General features: G+C 41.1%; 5 protein-coding genes across 11 annotated transcripts; 3 read left to right on the top strand and 2 right to left on the bottom strand.

Moving 5' to 3' along the window:
• Positions 1-214: 214 nt before the first annotated feature.
• Positions 215-1,882, top strand: LOC119982935 (peroxisomal and mitochondrial division factor 1-like). 6 transcript variants are annotated; one of them, XM_038826541.1, is made up of 2 exons: positions 215-543; positions 626-1,882. In XM_038826541.1, the coding sequence occupies exon 2, from the start codon at positions 628-630 to the stop codon at positions 1,633-1,635; it is 1,008 nt and encodes a 335-aa protein (XP_038682469.1). In that variant the 5' UTR covers positions 215-543; positions 626-627; the 3' UTR covers positions 1,636-1,882. The 6 variants fall into 6 exon arrangements, with proteins under 6 accessions (XP_038682469.1, XP_038682467.1, XP_038682468.1 ...); XM_038826539.1 differs by having other exon boundaries at positions 228-372; positions 619-1,882; XM_038826540.1 differs by having other exon boundaries at positions 241-388; positions 619-1,882.
• A 1,026-nt stretch (positions 1,883-2,908) lies between these two features.
• LOC119981781 lies at positions 2,909-4,287 on the bottom strand. Its single transcript, XM_038824911.1, has 2 exons — positions 3,450-4,287; positions 2,909-3,365 (listed from the first exon to the last, which is right to left on the bottom strand). Exons 1-2 carry the CDS (start codon positions 4,188-4,190, stop codon positions 3,273-3,275), a joined length of 834 nt encoding a protein of 277 aa, XP_038680839.1. The 5' UTR covers positions 4,191-4,287; the 3' UTR covers positions 2,909-3,272.
• Positions 4,288-5,983: 1,696 nt separating this feature from the next.
• Positions 5,984-7,464, top strand: LOC119983090 (ribosomal L1 domain-containing protein 1-like). Its single transcript, XM_038826755.1, has one exon. It carries the CDS (start codon positions 6,047-6,049, stop codon positions 7,247-7,249), a length of 1,203 nt encoding a protein of 400 aa, XP_038682683.1. The 5' UTR covers positions 5,984-6,046; the 3' UTR covers positions 7,250-7,464.
• A 3,753-nt stretch (positions 7,465-11,217) lies between these two features.
• On the top strand, positions 11,218-14,578 carry LOC119982052 (phosphatidylglycerophosphate phosphatase 1, chloroplastic). 2 transcript variants are annotated; one of them, XM_038825224.1, is made up of 5 exons: positions 11,220-11,921; positions 12,030-12,107; positions 12,390-12,463; positions 12,542-12,649; positions 14,277-14,578. In XM_038825224.1, exons 1-5 carry the CDS (start codon positions 11,264-11,266, stop codon positions 14,391-14,393), a joined length of 1,035 nt encoding a protein of 344 aa, XP_038681152.1. In that variant the 5' UTR covers positions 11,220-11,263; the 3' UTR covers positions 14,394-14,578. The 2 variants fall into 2 exon arrangements, with proteins under 2 accessions (XP_038681153.1, XP_038681152.1); XM_038825225.1 differs by lacking the exon at positions 12,030-12,107 and having other exon boundaries at positions 11,218-11,921.
• Positions 14,579-15,488: 910 nt separating this feature from the next.
• On the bottom strand, positions 15,489-17,676 carry LOC119982090 (taxadiene 5-alpha hydroxylase). Its single transcript, XM_038825282.1, has 3 exons — positions 16,477-17,676; positions 16,203-16,390; positions 15,489-16,105 (listed from the first exon to the last, which is right to left on the bottom strand). The coding sequence occupies exons 1-3, from the start codon at positions 17,426-17,428 to the stop codon at positions 15,812-15,814; spliced, it is 1,434 nt and encodes a 477-aa protein (XP_038681210.1). The 5' UTR covers positions 17,429-17,676; the 3' UTR covers positions 15,489-15,811.
• Between the last annotated feature and the right edge of the window lie 982 nt (positions 17,677-18,658).

The raw sequence follows: 18,658 nt of genomic DNA, 5'->3' as shown, positions 1-18,658 counted from the left end.
TTGATAAGGAGATGGGGGATTCAAACTCAGGTGATCAAGATGATACACACCATCTTTATCATGCAAATTAATCGTGGAAATTCTCGAAAATGCAGAGCAGTTAAAACTATAAATATGTCTGAAATATTTTATTCGTAGTGTATTATCTTGATTTTCAAGAATATAAAGAAAAATATATATATTTATAAAAAATGCGGGGCACAAAACCGATACGACGTACCTATTTCGAGCACGTGCTATCATTGGGGTGCAAGTGCAACCCGATCGTCGTTAACCATTCGTTTCTAGTATATTTGAAGAAAAACCCTAATCTCATCAAAATCGGATTTACGCACACCAGAAAGAAAGGAAAGGAGAGGAAAGGAAAGGAAGGAAGGAAGGAAGAAAGGTGTGGTCTTTTTCGTCCCTTTCCTCTTTACTTAATTGTCCAAAAAATTCTCCATAGACATCTTCCAAGGTTGAACCTAGTAACTTCACTGTTTGGCTGCCGATCCCTTCATTTCTTTCTCCCAATCTCACGCTTGCCTGCCTATCAGACAGACTGTATGTCACTCACTAAGTTTTTGCTTTTGTTATTATTGATTCCGTTTTTGATTCGCACTTGACTCTAATTTGTAGACTAAAGCAATGGCAGAGAAGACGATCAATAACGGCGTGGCATCGGACGCTGAAGATCAGGCCGCGGAAAACTTTTATGATATCAACGACACTAACAACGGCGACACCAAAGTTTCCGAGATGACGCGGAAGATCGAAGCTTTGGAGAACGAGAAGCTCCGGCTGGTTCGTGACAACGGGGAAATCAAGGACCAAATCACCAACCTTACATCTGAGATTGAAGGATTAAGTACCGAGAATGAGCAATTGAGGAACCGATTGGGAGAATTGGAGGGACAAGTGGCTGAATCAGAACAAGGGAAAAGGGCTCTCGAATCAATTGCTGCGAGAGCCGTGGATCTCGAAACAGAGGTTTCCAGGCTTCAGCATGATCTTATCTCTGCGATGAGTGATGGAGAGGAAGCCAATTCCGAGTTAGCAGAGTTAAAGAAGGTTTTGGGAGAGAAAGAAAGCAAACTTGAGGGTTTGGAGTCGGAGGTGGAGAGTTTGAAGAAAGCAAATGCTGAGAGCGAAAAGAAAGTGAGAGAATTGGAGAGGAAGATCGGGATTTTGGAGGTGAAGGAGATTGAGGAGAAGAGCAAAAAAATTAGGGGGGAGGAGGAGATGAGAGAGAAAATCAAAGAAAAAGAGAGCGAAATCAGTGGTTTCAAGAAAAAAATTGAGGACTTGGAGTATGGAGTCGCCCAAAATGGGGTGGAATTGGAGAAGATTACGGTAGATAAGAAGGTTTTAGAGGAGGCGCTGAGGGAGTCAGAGGAAAAGGTGAAGGCAATGGAACTGAAGATGGTGGAGCTGCAAAGCGAGGCTGAGGAGGCTGGAAAGGTGATCAGTGGCTTGAAAGAGAGCACAATCCAGGCTGTTAATGGGACTGCTTCTGAGATATTAGAGAATGGAGAAGGTGGAGAGAAGGGATACAAGGGATTGAAGGTGCAGTGGCCAGTGGTTGCCTTGGGTTCTACAGGAGCTATCGCTGCTACAGCTGCTGTGCTCTATGTTTGCTATGCTAGGCGGAGATAGAGATGAGGTTGGGTTCTAATTATGACTTTAGTTTTGTTGGATAAGTCTCTTGGCATTGTTTTTGAGCCTACGGGCTCTAGTTTACTATGATTTTGGCATGTCTGTGTTGTTTGCTTGCTAAGCTTTGTAAGCTTTGTAGTTTTTCATTGGGAAACCTGAATGACTTATATACTTACTTACTTAGACAAGTGTTGCTGAAGTTTGGCCTTTTGTTGCTTTTGAGATACTGGATATGCTAGTTCTCTAATGTGTATTGGCTGTCAAATAAATGTGGTTTGATAACGCAAGCTAGGGCATGAAAGATACCGGATATGCTAGTTGAATGGTTCATTATGTTTCCCATTCATTATGCAATCCTGCCTTCATGAGGATGCAAATGAATAACATATTTAGATTTTTGTTTCATTAAGATCTTTTGGCATCTAAAGCAAATTTTATATTTCATAAGCAGCTTGGGGGGGGGGGGGGGGTGGTTGAGTAAGTAGATGATTGTGTAACCTTAGCACAATTATGAAATTGATAAGCAGCTGCGACCATTTCTACCGGGTTGCATCACTATTTGCTTGCTTATGATTGGCTGGTTTGTAGTATTATCTAGAATGCTAATAAACTCGACTTATTTTTCCTCATCCTTGTGTTTGTTTTTGACAATTTCCTTGGTATTCTTAGTACAAAGTTGCTCCCCCGTTTTGTTTCTTTCTTCGTCCTCAAAAATACTTGGGGTTGAGGGGGTTTACTACAAACATAAAGTATAATCAGACACCAAAGGTCAATGTCATGAAATAGGGGATGAGACTGGCGCGACTGCAACGTTGTTTGGGATGAAGGCTTTGTTGTTGATGATGATTGGCATGTCTGGTGGCAGTACTCTATTATGATATTATCTTACATTTTCCATTCCATGTGATTATTCCAACTAAATCATGTCGTTAATTTTGATGGTTGTTTAACATTCTCTTTTCCTTCAAAACATAAGATATTTTGTTTCCTGCATGTGGTTGGATCTTGATTCCGAAGTATTGGTTTGTTTCCTATGGATTAGGATCATGGAACTGTACAAGACAACCATTCGTACTTCTTTTGACATGTTGCAGCTCTGAATGAATTTTCATTCTTTTACAGAGTTCTTTAGATGATAGTCGGTCTTAAAGTTGGCCATGGCTTGCAACCTGGTGTTTGTTGGGCTGTTTAGCCAGCAAACAGCTTAACACACCAGTTGGACACGGTAAAAACTTATCTATACAGAAAGGAAAAGAAAAAAGTCCATTTCAAATTAGGATGATACTCAGCAATACTATTGGGAAATGATACTTGTGTAAAATGCACTTTTCTGTTTCGCTTACAAACATCAGAATCGAATTTAAGATTTGTTTCAAACAATGCATATGATGTACAAAATGCAACAAATAAAGCAGCACAATCTGTAACACAACGAATTCTGAGTCACGAATAGCAAGGATTATCTTCTACTGCTGTAAGCCAGGCGAAGAGGGGGAATAGACGAGTTACATATAATTCCTCTTTCAACTAAAAAGTGGGTGGATGCAAACAAAATGCTAAAGCGTTTTCCCAAACCAAAACCAAACGCAAGTAAACAACAATAAGGAATATGCAGATAGTGATACTTTTTCTCAGCTTTAGGATCGTCGTAAAACTTGTAGAAGTCCACAGCAGCTCCTCCAAGAAGTAGAAGTTGGTCGCAGAGTGCGTTGAGTTAGAGATATAACAGGCTGTCATCAACAATATCCCAACTTGGTAGATGTTTCATGCTGTTAAAAAGAATCACTAAGGATTGAAGTCTAGGGATTACTTACAGAATTTTCTGATCTTTCAGTGATTTTGGCCTTGTCATCCTGATCACCACCATCAGCGCTTCCCACACCAGGAATATCTGCCGATTGGTTTAATAATAAAGCATCAGCATTGTTTACAGCTTCCTCGTCAAAAATGGCTGATGACTCTCCAGTGCTCGCAACAACAGCTGTGCGTTCTGCTTCTCTGACTCCCTTTGGAGGACTCTCACCATTTTCTTTCTCCTCAATTCCCCTTGGCGTCTCATCTGCTATATCTGAAGGAGTGCTTCCGTATTCATCTGCCGCAGTTGGAGCGGTTTTTGCCTTCTCATCTGAAGCTGCTTGTGTGGTCCCGTCAATACCATTCATTCCCACATCTGGATTTGCAATTGAAGATTTCCCTACTTTCTCTTCTGGATATGGTAAAGTCTTGTCTTCCACTCCCTTGTTTGCAACTTCAATAGTTGCATCTGGCTCCACTGATTTGGCGACTGCTTCAGGCAGAGACATAAGAGGCTCCACAACTGACTTAACATCCTCTTTCTCCGCCTCCAGTGCCACTGAATCCTCTGCTTGATGACTCTTCTCATCAGATTCCTTGTCTTCCTCTGAAATTTTCACTTGTTGGGCATCAGACATACCATCATCTACAACAGAATTGAACTCCTTAACATCCCCAAGACTCAGCTTCTTGTCATGATTCTGTGACGGTTCCATATCTTGGGTCTTCTCGACTATGCCATTTAATTGGGAGTCCTCCATTGATACCACAGTTGCTGAATATGTCTCTTTTATCTTCCTCCTCTGGCTAAATTTTTAATGGAAAACAACCCAATAAGTGGAGGACAGAAAAATAAAGGAAAGAAGCAAGTCAAAGATGAGAAAATAAATATAAACCCATCAGAGGGGGAAATGTAAGCAAATAATTGAATTGAATGTTAGGTGGGGAATGGGAGATGGGAGTGTTCTTTCTTTTTGGTTCTTCTTTGAAAGCAGGGGAGACACTATTTGACTTGCTGTTGTGCTTGATACACAAAGAATGGTAGATAATTACAGAATGGTAGACACTTCTTCCATTCTCGGGTTTTATGACAATGGCAATGGTTGTTGTTAGAGTTCATATTTTGGAATCTTCCATCGAGCGGGGTTCGACTGCTTAATGCTTATCATATACTTGCTACTAAGAAAAAAAATACAGATAATGAGAAAAAGAAAAAAGAAAAACGAATTTGTGGCTTTTTTTAGAAGGATTTGTGGTTAATGGAGTTTACTAGACTCGTAATAATGCTAAGCTAGAAAATTGGGAAAATTTCAAGCCAATACCACTTGTGAAATATTTGGATACTTACGTTCAGTTCAAAAAACTTTATCCTTCTAACATATCACTAGTATGCTAATTATTTTTTTTACATTTATCTTCTTCCTCCAACAACAACTACACTTCTCTTCTTCTTCTCTCTCATTACTGTTGTCCGTTGGTATCCAACCTAAACTGAAACTCACATCACCATGTACATACTCCGATCGACCTTCCATCACCACCAATGGCTTTTCCATTTGGTTGGAAAACGATTGGAAAGTCGAGACCACCGCAAGACAAAAGCCTTAGATCTGGCCGATTCTGGAGACGGTTCGCTACACCATCACTATCGTTGGACTCCCCTCACTGAGACGCATAATGCCCAGCCAGATATGACCCAAAACAATCACCGGATATAATTGTTTTAAAACAGTAACATTGATTGGTTGATATTACTATTTCAAAACAATGACATTGGTCGGCCAATGTTACTATTTGGAAAAAACTTCAGATCCAGTCAATTTTGGCAACAGTTTGCCATACCATCATCATTATTGGACTCCTCTCATTAAAGCACACAATGCCTAGTCATATACGGTCCAAAACGACCACTAGATATGCTCGTTTTAAAATAGTAACCTTGGTCGGCTAACATTACTATTTGAAAAACTTCAAATTTGACTGATTCCGATGACAATTCGCAACACCACCATCACCGTTGGACTCCCCTCACAGAGACGCATAATGCACAGTCATGTTTAGACCAAAATGATAGGTATGAAAAAAGATGAGAGAGAGAGAAAGATGTAGTAATGAGAGAGATGTAGCAAAGAAAGAGAGATGCAACAGGAGAGAAAAAATTGTTATGATGAGAGAGAGATGCAGTAGAGAGAGAAGATGCAATGAGATAAGAGAGATGTAGCATATAGAGACTAAGAAGAGAAATAAAGCATATTAAATCTAATCCTTTTTGAGAAAAGGGCAAAAAAGAAATCAAATAAAATTTAAATGATTTAAATATTATAAAAAATAAAAATGGATTTATGAGGGATAAAATTTTTTAGAGTGGACTCCAATAATTTTGAAAGTGGTATTAATATGTCACTTTCCATAGAAAATTTACAACAATAATAATAATTTTTTTTCAAAAAAAGGAGTAACAAGACCACAAACATTGAGCCGCAGTGGGCCTAACTGCCAAGCCCACACAGTCTTGTAAAACGGCAAAACCTCACCCGCTTGGCCTTTGTTTTATTGTTTATGCTTAAACCCTAGAACTGCTTGTCTATCTTCTTCGCCTCTCTCGGTAGCAGCTTCGATGGCCGCCACCAATCCACCTACGTCTTCGACGCTCTCTAAGGCGAGTCCCAGAGTTTTAGAGAAAGCTGTCAATGCGCTTATCAGGTGGAGAGATTCCAAATTGAAGACACAGAAACCTCAACTCCTCGAACATGACGAGTTTGTATACCTGATTCTGACGCTCAAGAAGATCCCACAGAAAAGCCGCACCAATGCTCACAAAATTCCCCTCCCTCATCCTCTCACCGACCCCGCCATCTCGGAGCTCTGCCTCATCATTGACGATCGCTCCAAATCCAATCTCACCAAGGAATCGGCCCTGAAGAAGATCAAGGGCGAGAATATCCCCATCTCCAAGGTCTTGAAGCTTTCTAAGCTTAAGACCGATTACCGACCTTTCGAGGCCAAGCGGAAGCTCTGTGATTCGTACGACATTTTCTTTGCGGATAAGAGGGTGATTCCCTTGTTGCCTAGGCTGCTGGGGAAGCAGTTCTTTAAGAAGAAAAAGATTCCAGTGCCGGTGGAATTGAAGCACCAGAACTGGAAAGAGCAGATTGAGAAGTCATGTGCTTCTGCAATGCTGTATTTGAGTACAGGAACTTGTAGTGTCGTGAAGGTGGCTAGGCTGTCGATGGGGAAAGAGGAAATTGTGGAGAATTTGGTGGCTGCCGTTAATGGGATTGCTGAAACTGTGCCGAAAAAGTGGGGAAATGTGAGGTCTTTCCATTTGAAGTTGCTTGAGAGCGTGGCATTGCCTATATATCAGGCTGCCCCAGGCATTGATGATATCAAGCTGAAGATTGAGGGAGTGAAGGATCAAGAAGAGGATTTCAAAGAGGAAGAGGGTGGAGAAGATAAGAAAGTGGAGATGAAGAAGAAAAAGAAGGGGAGGATACACGAGGTCAGGTACATGGATAGGAATGTTGGCGACATTTTTAATGAGGATGAATTGGGTAGTGATGTTGAGGGCGAGGATGGTATGGATGATGTGAATGGTGAGATGGGTGGTAGTGAATTAGTGAGTAAGAAGAGAAAGGCAGATAAGGGGAGTGTTGTGGATGGTAAAGTAGCAAGGAAGGCAGTTAAGGTGGAGAAAGATGGGTTGCCCATTAATGTGGAGAGTGAGGATCGCATCAAACATAAGAAACAGAAAAAAGGCGGGTTTTCATTGAAGACTGAGGAAGTGAAGGACAAGGAAAAGAAGAAGAAGAAAAAAGTTTAATGCCTTGATGATTTTGTCTCTTCTCTGGGGCATTCTAGAGGAGCTTATCATGGTAACTGCTAAACAGTGTTTTTTTTGGTTGCTTGTTATATTTATGAAATTGAGTTGGCCGATTACTTTATCTTGTTACTTGATTGGGAGATATTGTAGAAACAGGCCGCTTTGGTTGCTTGTTATATTTATGAAATTGACTTGGCGGATTAACTTGATTTTGAGATTGTCCTATCAATAATTTCCTTGCCTGGTTGCATCCTAAACACAATCTCACGTTTTTCTGCTTAGGTCTTTGTCTCTTTAAGAATTTAAGTGAATTGATCTTTAACATGATAAAGTCTTGTACTGAGTATGGCAGATTGATATTCTGTTGAAGGAATGACGGCAAGAGTTGCCTGGTCAACCTGTTAGTATTAGGATTTGGAAATTCAATCTCAGCTCGTCGTTTGTGCAGCATATGACATAAATCTCCATTTATTTACTGGCACTTTGAAGCCAAAAAGAATATTTGTTTGGTGTATAATGTTGGGATTTAAGACCTTACTAACAGATGAACTGCCTTAAATTTTCCAGTGGTTGCTTCTGCTGTGCATTTTCCTATGATTTCTGATTAATCAGTTGAGACTTCAAATTTCATACTGACTTTACTCGGATCTTTCTCATTTTCTTTTGGAAGTTTGGAAAATCTGTAGAAAGCTCATGAGTTTCCTTGTTTACCACAAATCTTAAGTTCAAGTACCTGTTGTGCATTTGTCCCACATTGCTTAGATGTGGGAGTTAAGTGCGATTTATAAGGCGGGTTAATGCCTTCCTTACTTAGTCCATAAGTTTTAGGCCTGTTGGTTACAGTTGGGTCGGGCCTGGGCGTAGGTCTATGCTGGGCTTGTTGGTTGGGCTAGGGGTATTGGTCCTTAACCTTATCAGTTGGTATCGGAGCGAGGCCCATGCTGATGACATAGATGCATGTGGGTTCATGGGGTGGACCATCACACGTGGGACACGTGTTTTTTTGGGAGGGAGGGAATTGACGCAGTGTGCTAGTCGTTCCCTTATCCCACATCAGGTAGGTTTTTTTGGGAGGGAGAGAATTGGCGCAGTGTGTTAGTCGTTCCCTTATCCCACATCAGGTAGGTGAAGTGCTTTATATGGGTGGGGCAATCCTCAACCTTGCAAGCCACGTGTTTTTTGGGGTTTTTTTGGGAGGGAGGGAATTGACGCAGTGCGCTAGTCGTTCCCTTATCCCACATCGGGTAGGTGAAGTGCTTTATATGGGTGGGGCAATCCTCAACCTTGCAAGCCACGTGTTTTTTGGGGAGGGAGGGAATTGACGCAGTGCGTTGGTCGTTCCCTTATCCCATATCGGGTAGGTGAAGTGCTTTATATGGGTGTGGCAATCCTCAACCTTGCAAGCCACGTGTTTTTTGGGGAGAGAGGGAATTGATGCAGTGCGCTGGTCGTTCCCGAGGGAATTGACGCGGTGCGCTAGTCGTTCCCTTATCCCACATCAGATAGGTGAAGTGCTTTATATGGGTGGGGCAATCCTCAACCTTGCAAGCCACGTGTTTTTTGGGGAGGGAGGGAATTGATGCAGTGCGCCGGTCGTTCCCGAGGGAATTGACGCAGTGCGCTAGTCGTTCCCTTATCCCACATCGGGTAGGTGAAGTGCTTTATATGGGTGGGGCAATCCTCAACCTTGCAAGCCACGTGTTTTTTGGGGAGGGAGGGAATTGACGCAGTGCGCTGGTCGTTCCCTTATCCCACATCGGGTAGGTGAAGTGCTTTATATGGGTGTGGCAATCCTCAACCTTGCAAGCCACGTGTTTTTTGGGGAGGGAGGGAATTGATGTAGTGCGCTGGTCGTTCCCGAGGGAATTGACGCAGTGCGCTAGTCGTTCCTTTATCCCACATTGGGTAGGTGAAGTGCTTTATATGGGTGGGGCAATCCTCAACCTTGCAAGCCACATGTTTTTTGGGGAGGGAGGGAATTGATGCAGTGCGCTGGTCGTTCCCTTGTCCCACATTGCGTAGGTGGGAGCCCTTATCCCACATCGGGTAGGTGGAAGTGAGTGAAGTGTTTTATATGGGTGGGGCAATCCTCTACCTTGCAAACCGGTTATGGATGGTTCAATTGGTGGTGTGCTAGTTGGGTTCAATTGGTGGTGTGCTAGTTGCCGTTCATTATTCCTTTCTAGTGTTGTCATGTACTCTTCTTTTAGTGGTCAGTTATCATCTTATTGTGTCTTAGGTGTGCCCAAGTTTCATGGGTTAGTGGTGTGGGTAAGTTATTTGTTCAGTTATCATCTTATTGTGTCTTAGGTGTGCCCAAGTTTCATGGGTTAGTGGTGTGGGTAAGTTATTTGTTCAGTTATCATCTTATTGTGTCTTAGGTGTGCCCAAGTTTCATGGGTTAGTGGTGTGGGTAAGTTATTTGTTTGGCAGAGGTTATGGTCACGTTGGATGGCTGCAATTTCTCAAACTGTTACGTATTTAAGTTCATGCGAAGGTGAATGAGATAATCAAAAAATTGCTTGGCACTTGTGTCTTATGGAGGCTTGGTTTTCTTGAATTAAACCTACTTATCTTTGTCTTTGAATTCACAAAATTGGGAAACACAAAAATCACAACTCCAAAAGGGACTTGTGTTCCTCCAATAGACCAATTACAAGATGAATCACCCCAGGTTCCATCAGTAGGGTGCCGGGGCTCTGCTGTAAAAAAATTACAGCAGGCCCCGCTGTAATAACAATTTGAGACGAAATTTTTTTTTTATTTTAAAAAAATTATAGATGTGTAGTTTATGATCTAACGAATCCAACGATATATTTTTTGTTCAAAACAAAAATCATATGCTACATGAAAAATGCTTAACAATTTTAGACCGTCGGATATAAACTCAAAACATTCGATGTCTGGATCACGATGAATTTGATTTTTGTTTCTAACAAAAAATATATCGTTGGATTTGTTAGATCATAAACTGCACATTTATAATTTTTTCAAAATAAAATAAAAAATTTTAAGGATCCAAATTACCTACAGTGAGATCTATTGTAGTTTTTACTACAGCAGACCACTGCCACCTCCATCAGTACCCCTGTTTTTATTTTCTTGTTCTCTCTTTTAGAACTTCAATCTTCTAGGGCTGAACAACGCACATGCATTTTGTGACCTTCAAAATAAGTTAGCATTTTATTCAATCAACGTCTTCTTGCTCCGCAACTCCAAAGAGGTAGTCATGACGAGACGCTGGATAAAGAGAAACAGAGGAGGGAGAATCCACAGAGCTGGCCAGGTCAAGTCTGGAGTTTTCTTAATATAGAGGCAGTTGCTTGAGCTATGACATTTCTATTCAACAGAAAACTGATTACCTCCTTGATTAGCAAAAAGTTAATTAGACAAGGATTTACTTATCCATGTCTGTCAATCGATTAACAATAATTGTGTGCAAGTGTTGGGTGGCCATTGACTCGTCGGAGTAATATGCTTATATCAATGAAACTAATCTTTTTCTTTTGGAAAGAAAATAAGAGAAACAGAAAAAGCTATGACCGCTTGACACTGAAGTTTTTTCTCCTCGTCTTCGGTGAGGCCAAGTGCAGAGGCAGAACACAAGGGAAACAAAACAAAAAACCAAGGCATGAGCATGAAGGAGCGAGTGCTACTGTGCCAGTCTCAACAGAGGAAGATGGCCTTCCAATAATCTCTGGAATATGCAAAATTGCAAACAATATTTTAATGTGAAAAGAAAAGGAATAAAGGCAGTGAATCTAGTATTCTCTTCTTCTTTTGGCAAATCTAGTATTCTTTTGCAAATTGCAGAGCTATTGCCAGGGAAGTAACAATGCTTCCTAGCGTAGGACAATTACTGGTAAAGTAAACTAGCAAAGAGAAATGCTCTCATTTAAAATAAGAAAAAATAAAAAGGAAAGAAAATACAGATCCTGCTCCTACTCTTTTTTTAAAAAGTACTATTAGAAAATTTAAAATTAAAAAAAAACAAAACAAAACCGAAGCTTGGAAATGCAGTCCGCCTCCGTTACTTCCTTGCAGAGCTACTGCCACTGCATCGTCTCCAACCCTTTTCGTCAACCCGGCCGCAAGAGTCGAAGCCCCACTTCCGTTACACTTCCCAACTATCAAACTCATCTTGGACACGTATGCTCTTTCGTTCTCCTCGCCACAAACAACTTGAGCAAACAACGCCACACAAACCAAAACATTGCGCACCCAAATCGCATACCCCCAGCATTTCAACACCACTTCCGCTTTTCTTCCGACTCCAATACATCCAACAACCAAACCCCAGAAATCCAACCCCAAGGAGGACAGCTAAGAACAGAGAGCAGCGCCACAAGGGTTTGTGAACCTTCTGCAAGCATGTGGTGGCCGGACTTGAAAGCGGCGTTGGGCCAAAGAATCAATATTGAGGGCATCGTTTCTTCAGTGACAGTGTTCGCTAAAGATCGACACTTGGCTCTACCTCATGTTGCAGTACCCGATATAAGGCACGTTGATTGGGCTGAGCTGCATAGACGGGGTTTTAAGGGTGTTGTGTTTGATAAAGATAACACCCTTACGGCACCTTACTCGTTGACACTCTGGGATCCTCTTGGGTCTTCGATTGAGCGGTGCAAATCGGTGTTTGGGCACAATATCGCGGTGTTTAGTAACTCTGCTGGTAATTTTTGTCCGACCCAATTGCAACTCAATTTTACTTCTGTTGTTGGTATGGTGTTGTTTCTTCTCCTTTTTCATGTTACGACGTTCTTTGGTGCTAATAAATTAGGTCTTTTTGAGTACGATCATGATGGTTCAAGAGCCAGGGCGCTTGAGGCAACAATTGGTATTAAAGTGATAAGGCATAGTGAGTGTTTATTGCTTGGAGCTTTTTATTCTATACTAAAATCGTTAGAAAGTCCTATGACCAAAGTGATTTGTGCTCTAATTTGAAAACGCTAAATTAGCAGCATTTGAGTAACTCTTGTTGAGCTGGTTAAGGCATATCCTCAACTTGGTGTACCCAAGTTCCAGTCCCCCACCCCGCTTACTTAACAAAAAGAACAGTAACTCTTGTTGCCTTCAAATTTGTGCTAAAAATGATTCCTTTGATTAGCATTGATGTGAGTATTTGCACGTTGTGCTCTAGGGGTGAAAAAACCAGCTGGGGTAGCAGAAGAAATAGAGCAGCATTTTGGCTGTGAATCCTCACAGCTTATAATGGTAAATGAGGTTTTTCCGATCCAGTTTTGAATGGTTTTATCTTGGGTTGAAGGGATGACATGGTTATGGTTGTGGCAGGTGGGTGATCGGCCTTTCACTGACATTGTTTATGGTAATCGAAATGGGTTTCTGACTATACTAACTGCACCGTTGAGTCTTGCTGGGGAGCCATTCGTCGTCAGACAGGTTGGTCTTCTTTATCTTCATTTTCTACTATGTGAATTCTTTTTTGCCATTCATTCAAGTTTTTTTACTACCCTCGTATTGGTGTTAAGCAGTACATTATACATATTCCAGAGAGATAATCTTCCAGTTCTTACTATCCTCATATTTATTCCGCCTCTTGCAGAGTAGACGCCAGATGAAAATACTCTTAATTGCTTTGTTTTGTGAACTCTTTTCTTTTAAGTACATCAAACTCATTTAGTCATTCTTAAGTGATCCAACATCAGTGAAACTTAAGTCGCCTCCTGTTATCTTTCAAATTGGCGATATCCGAGATGTTGTGTACTGTTATAGGTTCATTCCCTTTGCATATACAAAAGACGAGGTCAAGATCCTATTCCACTTTGGAGACATACGTAGGAGGAAGGGTATTTATATTTTTCTTAAGGAAGGTTATTTGTGTTAACAAAGATATTGTAACTACTAGCAAAATGCTCAGCTGGAAAATGGTTCCTATCTCTTTTTTATTAATAGAAAAATATTATATAACTAGCACCAAGGGGATGCAATCCAAACTAGAATTACAAATTAGAGATATTCAGGCTTTAAAAAAAATTGGAACTAGTTCCATTTGACCACTGCTTAAGTACAGTAAGCCAGCCATCCAAAAAGACTAAAGTCGAACATTCTTTTTCCTGAAAAATTCTAGAATTGCGTTCTTTCCAAATTAACCAACAAGTGGCCCTAAGGGTCAAAACCAAAAATTTTTGCCTGGATTTGTCATGCCTCCACCTCTGAGTTCAGGTTCCTAGAAGGCACCCAGTTAACACCCATCAAATTCCAAATCTCACCCCAAACCTGAGTGGAGATGTAATCTTATAAAAAGGTAAACAACTCCCGTGTCAAATATTCTCGTAATGGACGGCGTTGGGGACATACATGTTACTATTATTGGTTCATTTCCTTTGCATATCCAAAAGACAAGGTGAACATCATATTCCACTTTGGATACATAGGTAGGAGGATGGTTATTTATATTTTTCTTAAGGAAGGTTATTTGTGTTAACAAAGATATGGTAACTACTACCAAAATGCTCAACTGGAAAATGGTTACTATCTCACTACTTTAGAGGGGGGATGTAATCTTATGAAGCGATAAAGAACTCCCGAGCACAAAGTTCCTGCAGTGGAGGGGTCGGGGACATATAGGATGTACGCTTACCTTACCCCCCGCATAATATATCTGTGACCTTTTAGTTGCACCACTACAACTCTACGGCTGGGCACATGTTCGATTATTGGACTACTTCCTTGCACAGAATATTGAGGGACGATGCAATGAGGAACGACATAAAATATAAGTTTGTGTTGTAGAATAAAATTCTTAATAAATGCCCTTGTCTTTTCTACCTTAAAATGATGTAGATAATAATTGGACTTGGTCGACTGTTGTCATAGATATGGGTGTCTTACCTATGAAGACTATTGATTTTATGCTGGTATTTTTATCAAAAAGAAAAAGAGTTAATGGCTTGCCAATATTTTTGTTCATCTGTAATAGCTTTGCTTTTATGTTGGTGATACAATGGATGTTCTTCTGTTGCTTCACTCTGTCACTTGATTATTCGTGATGTTAATATGTTTGCAGGTTCGGTGTGTGGAAGTAGCCATCGTGAAACATTGGTTTGAGAGAGGTTTGACACCAATCGGTCATAAGCTAATTTCAGATCCCCAGCTCTGTGCTAAAGATCCATCTTCTCCGTAAAACTTTTGTTGTTGCAAAGTGATTATAGCTGTAACTATCAACAAAATTTTGGTTACCATTATAGGGAACTGAATGGCCATTTATTTGTTTACTCATCAAGGTCTCTTAGATTCAGTAAAATTAATCAACATTTTGGACTAAAGTGTTCACTGAGAGTGGAGAAAGTTGAGTCTCTCAATGTTTCATTGGTGGTGTCGTCCTCCTGCTCTGTTGGATTGCATTTGTAGGGTACAGTTGTTTCGTCCTTAAAATCAAACCTAGAAGTTAGAATGACTGGTGGTGCTATGAAGTAGTTACACCCGTATGATTCTCCCTGGATTAAATGGAATCTATATGTTTTTAGTGTCACGAAAACAAGTGTGCATAATGAGACATGTTTCTTTATTCTTTTGTTTAATTAACTCTGCATCATCTTGTGAAAATGCTCATTACATGCAGAGCCAGAAAAATTTTGTTTGCTCAATTGTGAAGATTTTTTTTTTTTTTTTTTTAAATCTGGATGCTTAGTCATGCTTCTAACTTGAGCAGCACCACTAGTTGAAGTGGTCAAACTCCGCACCATCCTATTAGGGCATTTGCAATGGTATATAATTATTGGGCCAACAAAGATGTTGTCTTTTATTGTGAAACGTGTTTTGCTTATGTGACTGTATTGAGAGAAGTGTTTTTCTGATGTGGATGTATTGGTATTTGGTGTTTTGGTGTAGTTTTGTTGTGAATAATATGGAGAAATGAAACGTTGTTGGCCTCCATGTTAGGTGGGAAGAGAAAATGTATAAAAATTTGTGTTTTATTGATGTGGCTGTATTGAAATATGTGTTTCGCTGATGTGGTTGTATTAGAATACGTGTTTGATTTGATTTTTCGTGTAATAGAGATGATACCCAAAATTAATTTTGTTGGGGGCATTAGCACTTGCACATTGCAAGTGCCCTTAAATGGCAGGAATTTGGATCCCCAACCCTGTCGAATAATCGGCAAAAGTTATGCTTTCTATTCCTGTCAACACACTTGAGAGGTAAATATCAGATAAATATAGCTTCTTGGTGTGTGTGCGCGCTTTTACGTCTGCATCAAACCACACACGAACTTCTGTTTTTTTTTTTTTTCTTTTGTGGCACACACGAACTTCTGTTATTCTAGCTGGATAACACCTAATTTTTTAGACAATATTTCTTGCCAAATTGTGTTTCCGTCAGTAACAAATATGCTGAATGCGTAGCGGATTGTTGGCTTGCCTTTCCTCCTGAACTATTTTCTCTTAACAGAAGATACTAAGATGTACATCATTGTAGAGTTTTCACATTCGAATTGGATAACAGTATTGTCTGAAGAACTACTTAAGCCTTGCTTGTTTCAGCAGTAATGTGTATAAAATCTGTAGTTTGAGTGTGTAAAAGGGAAGTGTGTTAATACTATTACAACTTGGAAGAGATCTTGATGGGCATTCCAAGGGAGGGAAATGGGAGAGGATCTTTGGTAATTTCCTCATCTGGATGCAGCAAGGACCAATTGTATCGAGTGACAACATGGTGCACAAAAATGAGGATATTGAGCTTGGCCAGTTGATGTCCTACACAAAGCCGTGGTCCTCCTCCAAATGGAAGGTAAGCATATTGGGGAACAGGCTCCTCAAACCTATTTGGATTGAAGCTTAATGGATCCTGGAAATACTCTTTACTATAGTGAGTTCCATATGCCGTCCACAGAACCTGTACAAATGTACCACAGCAAGTTGTTCTTATATGTCAGGAAAAAAAAAAGGCACTTGGATTGGTTAAAGTATAGAACAGACGATGTGATATTCACCTTCCATCCTTTCGGGATGGTGAAGCCACCATATTGGATGTCAGCAATTGCTTTCCTGAAGGAGCCGAAGATGGGAGGGAAGAGACGCATGCTTTCACGTGCAACTTGCCAGGTATAGTTCATCTTCTTCATGTCTTCTAATGTTAGATTTTCACCAGCTCTTTTCTTGCTGTTTATATCAAACTGTTCTGTTGGTAATGATATAATTTCTGTTGACTAGATTGCTAAAACTGAATGAAATTGAGGAGCATAATTAGATGCAGTGAGAAGGTACCTTGGATCAGGAGAGAGTGGCAGTTTGGGTGGTGAGCCAACATTTTGAATGTCATGGCAATGGCGAAAGAAGTGGTGTCGTGAGCTGCAAATACAAGCAAAACCACATTGTCAATAACCTCTTCTTCACTAATCTCTCCTCGGATCATCCCAGCCACCAACCGCGTTAGCAGCGACCCTTCCTTCTCATCCGTTAGCACATTTTCCATCTCTTTTCGCTTATCCCTCACTATTATAGCCAACATATTCTCTATCTGCTGCCTTGCTTTCTTGGCTCTTGAAAATCTAGAGCCAGGAAGTTTGACTGGTGCTGCAAATACCCCTTGCAGAACTCTTTCAAAAATACTCAGCATTCCAGGCTCCACTTTGATTCCTAGTAGGCACTCGAAAACTATGGTAAATGTCACTACTTTTGTTGAACGATAAAGGCTTACCATTTCTTGGCCATCCCAATTAGTATCCAAGTGCAATTGTACTGACTCGCACATCTTGGGGACTAAAGCCTCTAGTCCTGCATGGCTTAGAGAGGTGGCTATGAGGCCCCGGAGACAGCGGTGCTGCTCCCCTTGCTTTTCCATGATAGAGTTCTTCCCCATGAGCTGAACTGAAGCTGCAGGCCAAGAGCTTATCACCAACTTGAACTCGTTGGATAAGAAGAACCGATTAGCCTCGGCTCCATTCACCACAACTGTTGGTGAACCCATTAGCCTTGTTTTGAAGATGTTTCCGTAGTTGGATATCCGAGGTTGAACAAAGTCCTCAAATAATCGGTCCTTGTGTTGAGCTTTGTAGAACTCCATTGTTTCTCCAATCCAAGGAAGTCCCATTTCCCCTGGTGGTAGCATATTCTTTGTTCTATTGCGGCTTTTCTTGTTCTTCAGCACGAGGAGGAATGCCAGTGCGGCCAGGAAAAGGAAAACCCAAGAGAGAACAACTTTGACCTCCGTGGCCATCTTTATGAAGGTGGGAGTTGAAGATACAGATTAAGAAGTTAAATTGGTTGCTAGAATATGTTGTTTTGGCCTTGTATCAGGTGACTAGTGTTGAGATGCATACATAGATGTGGAATGAAGATGGTTATTTTAAAGTGCAAAGAATGTTAATATTTGTATAAAGTCAAAGCCAATAATGTGTTAATTTATATATAAGAGCATGATGGAAGAGCTGACTTTGAGTGAAGAATGGCATCGGTAAGGTATTTATCAATAATAACAGTGATGTTGCATGTGGGCACTAGGGGTGATAATTTATTTTTGGTTGCCGACCTAATACTAACACCAACACTAAAGGCCCGTTTGGTTCAATATATGCCGATAGTAATTGTAATTCATTTACAAGTAATTCAATTGTGGTAATGTGATTACAATGTAATCCTATTAAAGTGTTTGGTTTATAAAAGGAAAATGTATTCCATTTTTTAGTGTTTTCCAAAATTACCTTCATATACCTTTACATATTTTAAAAATATTATTGAAAAAAATCAAGAGCTAGTTCTGATGCCTAGCCTGGGCTCGATCCTAGACCCCGACATGACCCAGACTCGATCCTAGACCCCCGCATGACCCCGACCCCTATCCCGATCCCAATCACGACCTGACCCTAGTTCGATCCAGATCCTCGACCTAATCCGGTCTCAATCCTAGACCCCGACATGACCTGGGCTCGATCCTAATCCTAAACCTGACCCGGGTCCGATCCTGAATCTCGGGCCTGACCATAGCCCGAGACCCTGATCGGAACTGGGTTCGATCTCGGATCCCGATATGACCCGAAATCAATCCCAGACCCCGGCTTGATTGGACCCTATCCCAGCAGGCTCAATCATGTATCCTGGGCATGATCCCGGATCCTTGCCCCTATCCCGGATCTCAACCTCGATCCTTGATCCCGGGTTTGATCTCGGATCCCAGCCTCAATCCTAAATCTTGGGTTCGATCTTAGATTCCGGATCCCAGGTCCGATCCGGGCCTTGATCCTAGATCCCGGCCCCGATCCCGGCCCCGTAGTTCGATCTCAGATTTCAACCCGGATCCCAGATCTCGAGTCCGATCCTGGATCTCGGTCTCGATCCCGAATCCCAGGTTCGATCTCTGGTTCGGGCCCCGATCCTCGATCCAAGGTCCGATCCCAGATCCCAGGTTTGATCCCGGATCCTGGGTTGAATCTCGAGTTCGATCTCGGAT

The sequence above is a fragment of the Tripterygium wilfordii genome, chromosome 17 (genome assembly GCF_013401445.1).
Source record: "Tripterygium wilfordii isolate XIE 37 chromosome 17, ASM1340144v1, whole genome shotgun sequence".
Lineage (NCBI taxonomy): Eukaryota > Viridiplantae > Streptophyta > Magnoliopsida > Celastrales > Celastraceae > Tripterygium > Tripterygium wilfordii.
The sequence above is the reverse complement of the archived record's forward strand: the minus strand, read 5'-3'. Positions and strand labels throughout refer to the sequence as shown.